The sequence below is a fragment of the Ceratosolen solmsi genome, unplaced genomic scaffold, assembly GCF_000503995.2.
Source record: "Ceratosolen solmsi marchali unplaced genomic scaffold, CerSol_1.0 scaffold6, whole genome shotgun sequence".
Lineage (NCBI taxonomy): Eukaryota > Metazoa > Arthropoda > Insecta > Hymenoptera > Agaonidae > Ceratosolen > Ceratosolen solmsi.
The window spans coordinates 7,103,693-7,117,278 of record NW_011948414.1 but is presented as its reverse complement, the minus strand read 5'-3'; the positions used below and the strand labels follow the sequence as shown (position 1 = coordinate 7,117,278).

At 27.9% G+C, this 13,586-nt stretch overlaps 1 protein-coding gene across 1 annotated transcript; it reads right to left on the bottom strand.

The window, feature by feature from the left end:
- Positions 1–10,942: 10,942 nt before the first annotated feature.
- On the bottom strand, positions 10,943–11,810 carry Grx5 (Glutaredoxin 5). Its single transcript, XM_011506775.1, has 3 exons — positions 11,602–11,810; positions 11,381–11,522; positions 10,943–11,139 (listed from the first exon to the last, which is right to left on the bottom strand). The coding sequence occupies exons 1-3, from the start codon at positions 11,683–11,685 to the stop codon at positions 10,943–10,945; spliced, it is 423 nt and encodes a 140-aa protein (XP_011505077.1). The 5' UTR covers positions 11,686–11,810.
- Positions 11,811–13,586: the final 1,776 nt, after the last annotated feature.

Sequence of the window (13,586 nt, the reverse complement as noted above, 5' to 3'; positions counted from 1 at the left end):
TGTTTAATAATTTGACACAATTTTTCCTTCGTTTACAACGAATGAAACTTTTCAATCGGTACTATAATAATATATTTTTTTATCATTTAATTGTTAATATATAACATCTAATTATATACATCTTCATATATATATATATATATATATATATATATATATACATATATATATATATATTCTATAATATCCTGTATCTAGCTATCGATAATTCTATGATTATATAACGTTTTATTATACGACAATTATATTACATTATAACACTTTTACTATTGTCTTATTAAATGAATTCTTTTATATAAATTTAATTTCATTAATTTCTTATTAAGAAATTGTTTTAATAAAACTTGAATAAAAGAATTTAATAAAATCATGGGCGAATTAAAAATAATTGTTGAAAATAAGAAAAATTTTCCCGACAAATTGAATTTTTAAATTATAATCTCGAATGTTCGTTAACGATACTTTACTACTTATTATTAAAATCCATTGATACTTTTATTCATCTTATACGCAATTGAATGGGAAACATAATTTTTTAAAGAAAAAAATTATTAACAAGAATATTAGTAGAAATATTTCTCTGTATTAATCTACTTAAAGTAAAATAAGAATTTATTATCGTAATGATAGGAGGGGTGAGGGGGTGCACACATTTTAACTAGTTTTTGCAACATTTGTTGGGCAACATTATTTTTTTGCATTTTTTCAATTTCTTTCGATTCTATAAGCTAAACGGAGGTGATGAAACTTTATTACAATAATTATAAAATGATTTCAATTAAAAAATGAATAAGGATTTTGGAGTTAAAGAAAGCGTCTTCAAACTCATATTCATTTTATTTTACTCTAGACTTTGTCTCAGTGCCATCTTCTTTCTTTCTTCTCAAGCTTTTCTCACAATTAATAAATGAACATAAATTATGTGTACTTTTTGCTACAATAATGGTTACGCAGAAGGAATGACAAAAAATTTGTATCGCTACTATTTCAAAAGACGTTGACATTTGTCTAGGTATTTATGCATAACACCGAATAAAATTAACAAACATCTAAAATCTAATAGGACACACTTTTAAATACATACATTTTCGATAAAAAAAATTAACTTTTTAACGCGAAATTTATAAGTAAATTTCATTATTAATGAATTTCAAATTAATTAATTTATATTAATAATTTAAAAAAAAAAACTATATTCTTTACGTAATTATTTTATAAAGTATATAAAAACTTTACATTAATTATCCTCGTGAAAATAATAAATTACAAAACGCATAATTGTGTTTTCAATATGATAATAAATTAATGTTATTGAAAGTCAATTTTATTATTGTTCTTATTAATACTATCATTATTAAATATTAATCATATTTATTTGCAATTACCTATTTATGTTAACTTTATTTCATAAGGAATTTTCTTGAAAATAGGAGCTAAAGTATTTAAATATAATGAATGTAAAGTTGCGCATTAATCACTTAAAGAAATAAACATATTCCTTAGGTTTATATAAATTATGTATATGAGACAAATTTTCTAAAAGCGTAAAAAAACTTTATATATGTATATATATATATATATATATATATATATATATATATATATAAATAATTTGTTCTCAACAAAAATTATATTATTTAAATATTTTCTTAAAAACTTTTTTTCATTAAGAAATAAACTGCTTAATTATTTTTTACGAGGAACTAATTTTACAATGATACGAATGAAAATTATTAAAATGAATAATAAAATTTCTAATGTATGAAAATTCACAAACACACATCAAGATTTACGACAATATATCATACTTAGTTGACAACAAAAATAATGCAATTTTTTAATTTTGAAATAATCAAAAATTATGTATAAATTTAAAAAAAAATTCCAAGTTATAATTACTAATGATAGGAGTTTAAATAAAAAATTTTCACTTTAAAATAAATATTTATAAGAATAATAATTTTTGTATAATAATATTATTGTATTTAACTATTACAAAGTTCTATTCTGTTTATAAGACAATTTTTTAAAGCAATATCTCGTTAATTTCATTACAAAAATTAATATTTATGTAATAAAGTTTAAATTGCCATAGGATACTGAACTATTCTATTGAAATAATTTATTCTAAAAAATAAAAGATGCAAACAAAAAATATAAATAAATAAGATACTCTATATGTAAAAAATAGACGAATTGATTAGAACATTTTTTTGTTGTTGTATATAAAAATTTTATAAAATATTGATCAATAATACTGAAATGTGGTTTTGAAAGAGACTTACACAAATATTACATAAATAAGAGAAATATAAACTTTAATGCTATTTTTAGTAGAATAATACGTATAATTTCGTATTATTCTTATGACATTTATGTATCATCTATTTACAGATCATTTATCAAGCAATTATTCGACCATTATTTAAGATCATAAATGTAATTTTATAGTTCAAAGAATGTATAATGAAATATATAACTCATGATCAAGAAATTTATTAAATAGGGAAATTTTTACAAATATCGTAATTGTTAAAATTCTTAATATTAAAATACTAAGAGATCAATTTTTTTCAAATATTGATTGTTATTAAAACTAATATGAATAATTTATCGATGATCATCTATGTAATATATTTTTGGGTATTCAATTAAATAATTGGAAAGAATTGAAATAAAGAATCATAAGCTCTTTAACATTGATGCAAATTAAACTTACTGTATTTTATTTACAGTGGTTCCTTAAAAACTCTATTATCTTAATCCTTTAGATTAAATAGAGATGAATGAATAAAATAGTTTTAAAAAATTTTTTTAATTTTTAAACAATTTGAAATTTTTTCATATTTCAACAGACCTTCTTTATTAGGAACATAAGCTCAGTTATAAAATCCTCGAATTACAATTACGTTACGCTAATAAAAATTGAAAGGCTAATGCCACGACACTCTACGACGTTACATAACCCTGTACTGTAAATTTTTAAGCAGAAAAAAGGAGGTCGGAAAAGCTTGGTGGTGCAATTATGCCTATCTACTAGCTTCCTCGTAATTTCCCTTGCCTCTTCCATCCTCTTAAGTAATTACTTTTCCTTTGGAGCGATATCTCGCGCTTGAACCTGCGACCGGGCGAACTTTATCCTTGTCGAAGTCTCTGACACCGAGAGAGCGAGTGTCCTGTTGAGGTCAATATCGCCAGTTAAGCATTCGTCGCATTAGATGGAAAATTCCATAATTTTCCTCGGCTACAGTACCTTGAATCTGCAAATGATTAAAAAGATACGTTGCTTTATTCTTTCACATACATGATTTTATATCCTTGGCACTAGGAATATTTACTTACTCGACATAAGTACACGATTATCTTAACATCGGTTCATTAAACGACGAGTCAAAAGCTTTGTTTTTTTTAATACGATTATCAAACATTCAGATGTTGTTTAACTATCATTTCAACCATTCAGTTTTAACAACATAAATGTATTTGTAAATTATATTTCTTCCTTCAACAAATTCAATATTCTTTATATTATTTACATTTTGTATATACACACGCGCGCACACATGTATATATATAATTATTATTTTGAATAAGACAAATTATCGTAGCTTTAATGTTAAGATAAATAATTGCTATTCACGTATGAATTTTTCTTTGAAAGTGATAAATTTTTATGTCATTTCTGACAGACTAAAAACACCTTTTGCATTCTCTTGAAATCGTACGTAAAATTCGGCAAGTCGAACGTTACTAATACCGTTTGCATATCTTGCGAAAAACAACCTTCAGATTTTCAAATTGCTGAAAAGAAATAGAAAGAAAAATATGTTTGTAATCCATCATATTAACTTGAGAAAACGTGATACATAAAAGCATCAAGAATTATTCTACACCAGATGATCGTTAACTGGAGCTTTTATAGAGTAAGTGAAATTCATAATTATACTTCCATAATTATATGAAAGCCCACGTATGCAATAAACTTAACATTAAACGGTCTACTATATTCTTTGTACTTTAAAAGAATATTTTCAATTCCATATATGCACGACATTTCGTCCATCGTGTGAATATATAAACTTCATACAAAAGTTACAAACAATGACACATATAAAAGTTAATTAATATTTCTTTAAATGTAAACTATAACTTTCCTTTTTTATCTTATAACAAAAGAGAAGTGTGAAATAAAAATACCGAAAAAAGAAATATCAACATGTTATATAATATAATATAGTTAGAAGCTTTTTATATTAATTTATGTATTAAATAGTTTGAAGATTTAATGTATGTCGACTTACATTAGCTACATCTATTTTCAACAACTGTTATTATCCTTTAAAATTAAATTTACAACATAAAATACCTCGTACATTCTATGGACAGGACATAATAGCTTATAATTGTAAAACTAATTTTTTTTTTAAATTTTTTAATATTTTCACTTACTATTAATTATGCTAAAGTAATATTAGATCGACTTCGATAAAAACCATTTATATATATTATATGCATTCTTTTTACACGAGAAATTTAATGCAAAATTACTATCTGTCTGTCACGAACATATTCATAAATTGCTGTATGGCCTTTTTTGAAATAGATAAGAAAATCGAAGCAACGTATCCAATAAAAAGTAACAGAGATAATGGTAAAAAGAACGGGAGACGTAGAGAGAAGAAGAAGAAGAAGAATAAAGAAAGGGGCGGGTCGGGGAGTGAGGGAGAAAGAGAAAGTATTGTATGCGACAGCAAGAAAATTCAGAGAGTAAAAAAATGGATCAAGGTTAACTCGTTCGCGCACTTGCAGAACGATTCTTTTAATGGGCAATCGTAAAACTGCATATTACTCTCCCTGCCCCCCCCCCTCTCTCCCTCTCTCCCTCTCTCCCTGTCTCTTTCATTGCTTTCGTGCCACCCATCCAGCCCAAATCTCTTTCCCTTTCAATGAGCATTTTTTTTCGAATTTAAAAAAAAAATTAACGTATGCTGATCTCCTTCGTGGCATGAGGCGAGGCCACCTATCATTAGAAAAAAAAAAAAAAAAAGAAAAAAAAAAGAATGAAAAAGAAAGAAAAGTTTGAATAAATGCACAAAAAATAGATCATATGAAATTAAGCGCTGCTTTATAAATAACAATAAAAATATAAAATATTTACTTATAATAGTAAATTAATTGGTGATGTAAGCAATTTTTCAATTGTCACCAAAAATGATTGAGTAGCAGCTGCTAACACATGGACAAGCAAAATGTTCTTTCGCTTACTTTATTTTATTCACTTGCTATTCTAGTTCACTTACTACAAATACATTCATCATATTAAAAAAAAAAAAAAAAAAAAAATCTACAAAATTTAATTATATAGGTAAAACGAAAGCCAATACATTATACAGGCATACATAGTGTTTGAACTATATTTTCCTTAATGGACATTAAATGTAATATAAATTCATTACTATCTAATTGAAAATTGAGTTATTATTTTACAATTATACCAATTATCTGTTAAACAAATAAGCATACATATCAAATATATATTTAAAAAAATGTATATTCGCAAAATTAAATTATCGACAACAAAGTCGACAGTATAGTTGAAATTTTATATTTAATAGTATTTATTTATATACTTATTTATAAAAGAGGAAAGATATCGAGTACATTTTATACATCGTTAGATATAACAACCGCACTTGTTATATACGCAATGCATAATATTCATGGAGATTTTGTATCACGTGGGCACAGGTGCTTGTTCAGGACAGATAGAAATACTGGAAAAATAGGGATTTACGTATCGATAGTCGTAGCTCACCCTGCTTATGCCGAGCAGCAGGTTAAATTTCTTCCTCCCCCCCCCCCTCTCCCGCCCCCATTAGCTTAAAAAGTGACATATAAGATGCTCTCGTGCATAAGCCAAACAAGCGTACGTCAGAATTTTGTGTAATAAATATTATCAAATAATATTAACATATTTGTCCAGTGTTATTGATATAATTCGTTGCTTAATCATATTAATCATAGATGTAGATTTGCAATCCCATTAAAAGTGAATAAAGCAATTATAGAGGTCATTTTTTTGTTTATTTATGACTTCCTATAATGAGTTACGAATACGAATTATTGCTTATTGCACGTTCTCGCCAGTATAATTATTAATGATTATTATAATATTTATAGTGTTTATAAGAATGGCATGTTTAGCTTGTGATGTAAGTAAACTCGTGTATGACTGGAATTAAAGTACTTTACTAGTACTAAAATAACGTAAATTCTAAAATAACGCAAAGGTATCGGATAATATTACTTGCCGATTACACGTTCCTGAATCTTTGTAAATCTTGACTAATTTTGTGCTTCGTGTCGCTTTTAAGCAATATTATTATATACGTTAATTTTTAAGTTTTATCATACAGCTGTCGTTTAATCAATATTTCCCTCCGCGTTCACTTTTCATTGCTGAACATAAGTACAAATTTAACTTGACAAATAATCGTAAAATAGCCCCGACATTCTCAAAATCATCTTGCAAATTATATGACCGACATTTGCCATTATATGCCAACGCTATCGCTACTACTTTCACACATGGATATTAGCATCGGAGTTAGTAATAATTCTGGACCAGATATTTTATAGCAGAAAATGTACGAAGTGTAAAGAAGTCGCTGACATACATAAGTTTTTTTTTTTTGTATAATGTTTGGCAATGATAATGAACTAATATTAGCGACACAGCGAATAAAATAAAACAGGAACGATTACATTTAATATTTATGATAAATTTCATATTCATTATTCCTTTCTTTATAATACGAATATTCCTCCTTTTTAAATTCATTTTTATAAAGCTCTTCTCGTCTATTTAATAAATGAATTTATTGAGTTCCTTCGTGTCTATACTGGAACAATGATATTAATTTATTGCGATATTATATGCGATGATTATTTAATATTTTATTTGAAAATACCACTTTCGAAAATTTCTGGAAGAGCTGCTTTATTTTTAAATCACACGTAAGAAGATCTACCGTTTCTATTAACAAAAAGGCGAATATTTAGCGAGTCTTAGCAGAAAATTAATTTTAATGTACAACAAATATTTCAAATTTTATGTATAGAATCTCGATAATAACCATCCGCAGTAAAAAGGTACAATTTCTTTTAAAAGCAAAGTATAATAGATATGATTAATTCTCGTTGTAGCTTTTATTTTATTATTTGTTTATTGCAAGTTAAAGATGTTCCATTTTAAAAAATGATAAGAGTGTAAAACTCTCGTTGTACTCATAACAAGAATGCCCTTTCCGTTAAAGTAACGAGCCGCGATAATAACGGGACTGTACAAACGTTCTTTACCCGTTAATAGCAAAATCGCTCGTCACGGCCAAGAGCCAAAAAGTTGGAATTGACGAATCGATAGATCTTCTAGCCATGAAGATATCGAGCCGCGCACTCCGCAATCGCCGAATCGCGTGCGAGTGAAATCTTTCGTCGGACGTACGACCTTCGGTAGCCTTCGCCGAGGTTAACACAATGAGGTCCGCATCTTCGATTTTCGCACGAGGCTGTAAATCAGCGGTGACGGCAGCTCGGCTCGACTTGCGATTTTTCCAATCCGAGCTCATTATCGGCACATGGATTTCCCCTGTTGTCGGGTTTCTTGCTTCGCGAAGAACCTCCAGGATAACCAAAATATAGCTCTGAAGTTCAAGAATGGGCGGATCTATCCGACGGTGGATACTTTTTATGCGCCGTTCTATGAAATACTAAGTCATGGTAAGTTTGAGCGCGTAAGCTCCTCCACCATTAAACAATAACGATCAAGCTGAGTTTGGTCATATAAAGCTAACTGTCAACTCGCGTACAATAATATTAAGTTAAATTAAATGTAATATTTATTCCGCTTTTTTACTGTTTTAGCATCTATAACAATGGATCTACAGGAACTGTAATATTTACGTACATCTGCATTTTTCGTCCGTCTCAAGAATTTTTTACAACTGTACTTTATACGGAACCGGAATTTCGCATAAAGTAGCAAAAATAAATCAATATGAATGGCTTAGCGAAGAAAATTATCCTGCCCATTTAACAATACCCTTCTAATATTTGGATAAATAATTATATGGATAAATTACTAATTGCAGTAATAGCACTGTACAGTCAAATAATAGTGGATCGAGCCGAGAAAGAAAGGTCGCGCGATCCTGGCATCCCGACTGAGAGCCATGAGCCGCGAATTTTAAGCCTCCGATGTGCACCTGCGGCACTTGGGCTCTTCGGTCCCAAACTCATTAGGCCGAACGAGTCCTAATTTCGAGAATTTCGATAATTTCGAGCACTCCGTGTACCCTCGTCTCATATATTCGATTAAACGATAGCCGATGAGTCGAAATGGTAAATGAACCGACTTGTCATCCCATTGATTATTTTCGTTACCACAGCTTGTGCGCGCTATTTTTAGAAATTTGCGTGTCCTGGCTGTTATTGCACTGTTATTGTTTCCAAGTGTGCTGCCGACTCTGTGGCGGTGGACACTCGTGTCGTGCATTCATAAATATGCAAGCCGTGCACACGCTATTATGTGTTTTCATGTTGAAACAAAAGGGGAACAATATGTGAAAGTAATGCGTCTTAAAAATTAATTAAATGTCCCAAAGAAAGTGCAGTTCGATGAAATGCGATAAAATGAGATTTAGCACCTAGGAAATTAAATATAATCGTTTCTGCGAAATCCAAAGTCTCTCTACCAGCAACAATTTGTATAGTATAATTATAATTGTATAGTATAACTTTAACTTGTTTGCTATTTACACTCAAAAATTGCTTTAAGGCCTTTATAAGAGGATTAGTATAGTTTTAAACAATATCCGTATCCTTCTCCGTTCTTTCTCCCAAATCTGTAATTTTCATATTACATTTTAATTTGTAGTTTTCCAAATAAATTTATTTTCGTTTCATTAATCACAAGTTCGTATGCTTGCATGAGTGTACGTAGAGTACAAGGTTACGCGCGCGCGCGCGCGCGCGCGCGCGCGTGTGTGTGTGTGTGTGTGTGTAATTAGATTGTGGAAAGCAAGTGTAAACCTGCAAGTGTGTGCGCGTGCGCGTGTGTGTGTGTGGACACGAGGATATATTTCCACACTTTTGCACGTGTACGTCAGTACACGTGTGCAATGTAATTACTCTTTTACAATTAACGTGTGATGCAGCTTCCAGAAAATTCGTGATATATACCTTATTGGTCCACGTGTGCGTACATCCGCGGAAATCGATAGAAAATGATCCTATTTAATTAAACTGCTGGAGATGGACATGACAAACTTGAAAAACCGAGCTCAATCTCTAACTACACCCCAGACAGTCTTTTTACTATTTTCAAATTAAATGAATAGCGGTTTTTCTTCTCCCTTCCTCTTTTTTTTCGCATACATCAAGAGAAAAAATGTTAGGTAAATTGCCTTTTTCTATAACATGGAGATCTGAACAAGAATGTCACGATCGCTTTATAGATAATGCTGAAGTACAAAGATCATGAGTGAAAATAATTAATTTTCTAATATAGTATCCAATCACATTTTTAATGATAATTACATTTTTTTTTTTTTTTTTTTTATAATACTATATACGCATATTACCCAAAATAATGTAATTATAATGTAAAATGTATTATCGTAATAAATCATTAATAAAAATTAGGTAACATTTTCCATTATTTTGATAATTTATAATAAATTTAATATGTAAAATTTTATATTACATATTAACAATTTATATATTATATAAAATTTAATTAATAAACCACGTTGGATAAAAATATCGCTCATCAACTTATTCCATCGCATATAAATATGTAAATATTTTTATACTACCTTAAGCTAAATAGTATTCTTTTCTTCGGTTTTATCTCGTATAAATTTTAAGTACTTAAAGTAGCTAAAAATTAGATAAATAAATAATAAAGAAAATAAAAACGAATAAATTGCTAACCACGTGTTAAGTAAATCAATTAAATTTGTTAAACTCGTTTCTTCTTATGAAAATAATGTAAATCAACATGAACAAATTGAAAATAAAAAAGCGAATGCATGTGCTTTACACAACTACATGTGTGAGCAAAATAAGAGTTTTAAATAATACGCATGGAATTTTCCATTTTTTCAGAACTCAACACTCAATTTACTTACTGTATATTTTTCAGTTTTAAATAACACCATAACATTTATAACGATCAAGGGATCAAAAGAGATAACAAAATATTGAATTTTAGAAACAATGTAATAATTTTTAATAATTTAATGAACAAATTAATTACCACTTATTGTACAGGACTCAAATTTTTTATGAATGATATCTTTTCTTGTAAATTAAATACAAGCAATTAATTTTTAAAGTCATTAATATAAGCAATTAATTATTATTCCGTTAAATGATCATAATAAAGAACTCTTAATTTATAGGATGGATTTTATAAAAACAATATTAGTTACAAAACTATTTATTCTACAAAGTTTTCTTTGACTACAAATAAGCTACTTGTGCAAACGAAATTATTATTTTATTATATAATCCATGATTATTGATATAAGCAGTTTCATATAAATATTATTTTACAATAATGCAAAAATTAATTAACTCTGATAATATGTTTATAAGCTGAAAGATATTGAATTAATTACAATAGTCGGCAATGCTTACATCTATTTACAATCTTGGTTAATACATTTTTGCTGCACTGGCAACGTGTCTATGTCTAAATATTATGAAACGTTAATTTTAATAGAAAATTTTTTATTAAAAATTTTTTATTACTGTAAAACTACTAGTCAATATTTAACATAAAAGAACATCAATGATCTTAAAAAAAGGATTTTTTTTTTTTTTTTTATAATATCTTTTTAATAAAGTAAATTAATAAAATCTACTACCAAGTAATTCACTATTTTTTGGAACTATCTTTCTGTTTTGTCTTTTCTGTTTCGTTGATTGTGAATGCACTGGTAATGCCAACTTTCTGTAATTCGTTAGCAAGTTCTCCATTTTGATGCATTTGTAACACAATGTCGCAACCTCCAACAAATTCACCATTGATATATACTTGGGGTATAGTGGGCCAATTAGAATAATTTTTTATACCTAAATCGTGAACAATGTAATGATTAAAAAATTTTATTTTTCGTGTATTTCACAACTATGAGTTATATAAAATATAATAAATTTCTTATTGATTATTCATCAATTGCAAGGATTTCGATCATGCCTATCCAACAACGATTCAAACAGCAATGCAATAATAAATAAAGAAGCAAACAAAAATCTTTACCCTTCATAATTTGTTTATAATGAATATTGTTTATATTAACAAGTTAAAAATTACCCTGTCTTAGGTCTTCATCTTTAAGTACATCATGTGCATCGTATTTGACTCCATGCATTCTCAAAATTTGTACAACGGCATTACTAAAGCCACACCTTGGCTCCTCTGGAATGCCTTTCATAAATATTACGACTTTATTTTTCTATAATGAAATCACATTGATTATTTTATTAATTATCTAAATAATTCATCGATTACCGGTCCCGCTATTATTTACTCACATTAACTAATCCTTTTATTTCATCTGCTTTTGTACTGAGTTGTCGGAAAAACATCGAAACTCTTGAAATTTGAGTAGCAAACATTTTTATTTGAATTTTATTTGATAAAGTTTCAAGAAAAAATATTACAGTAATGTACTCATTGATCAGCTGTTTTGTGGTTATGCGATATCACGAACACAACATCTTCACGGTCCTACAGGCAAACCTACATGCGCATGTTCGTGTAGGTTGATATGGGAATGTGAGTTCCGGTACGCAAATTGATGCGCCACCACTTGGCGGTTTATTAAAGTAATGAACACAGTTCTGGTAAGGTATAAGACAATATTCTATATTGCTCTCTTCGCCTTTATGGCAAGATCATCTGATTTTATTGATGTATCGCTTGATAAGTAGAAATTTGCTTTTCTTCTTCTTATATACCTCTCCTTGACTATTTTGGTACTTCCTGTTATTGATAAGCCACTCCTACAACGATTATTACGTCAGTAAGTAGATAAATTTGTGCACGGCTCGGTATCTTCACGGCTAGAAGATCTATCGATTCGTCAATTCCAACTTTTTGGCTCTTGGCCGTGACGAGCGATTTTGCTATTAACGGGTAAAGAACGTTTGTACAGTCCCGTTATTATCGCGGCTCGTTACTTTAACGGAAAGGGCATTCTTGTTATGAGTACAACGAGAGTTTTACACTCTTATCATTTTTTAAAATGGAACATCTTTAACTTGCAATAAACAAATAATAAAATAAAAGCTACAACGAGAATTAATCATATCTATTATACTTTGCTTTTAAAAGAAATTGTACCTTTTTACTGTTTATTGTTACTGTTTATTCTACATTACAATTTGCTAAGCATTAAATAAACGTGTTGCTTAAAAATATATACTTATCTCGAGAAACTTTTAATAGCTTGACTACGTTCTTTAATCTAATATAGATTTATAAAATATGTTAAGATGTAGTGATTATAAAAAAAAAAAAAAAAAAAAAAAAAAAAAAAAAAAAATCCTATCATATCTATTCAATTTTTTTCAAAAATTAAAATATAGAGTTCATTAATAAAATCTCGGCTTTAATTATGATATATATATATATATATATATATATATAGAATGCCGTATATATTTACAATATATAATCAGCTGTACAATTAAATTTATTGCAATTAACGAAGACTCGTTTATAAATATTCATGCATCAATTTCTTAACAAACAGGTCAACTAACTATACATTTAATAAATCAGTTAACGTAAGTTCAACGGATATGTTTATTATGCCACTGCAGACTGATTTCTTTACAAGTTTAGCAATATTTATGTTTAATCATTTTTTTTTTATATTACTAATTTATGTTCCATTACCTTTAACATTAGATTTAATTTTTTATATCATAATTGCATGTGAATTACTCACACACATAAGTTCATTATATAGTTAAAAATGTTTATAACTGCATGTTATATAAGAATTATTAAAATATTATTCACGAAATTTGTGTAGAATGTGGAACGACAACACATAAATGACTGTAAACAAAGTTTAATCCATCAACTTCAATGTCACGTTTAATTTTCCATCTCTTTGTTCTTTCTAATTGAGTTCTAAATTTATTATTAAATTTCTAAATATCCACACCTATAGTAAATCATCCTTTTTCAGAACATATAAATTTAATGTCTATAAATTGTTTATATAATTCATTAAATAATACAGCTATTCGGATACAATTTACTACCACAAGGCAGTAAAAAATAAATTTTATCTACTGTTCAATAATATTACGAATAATTTTTCAAAAATTAATATACTGTTTGAAGTAATACATTATAGTGACCGACTTCGATAGTTCTTGATATTGAAAATAATTATTAACATTTTTTTTTAATTAACATAAAATATCAAATATTTTCTTATTTAATATAACGGAAATGACTACTTATAAAGTAAACCAATTTACAAATAAAATTTAGTCTTTCG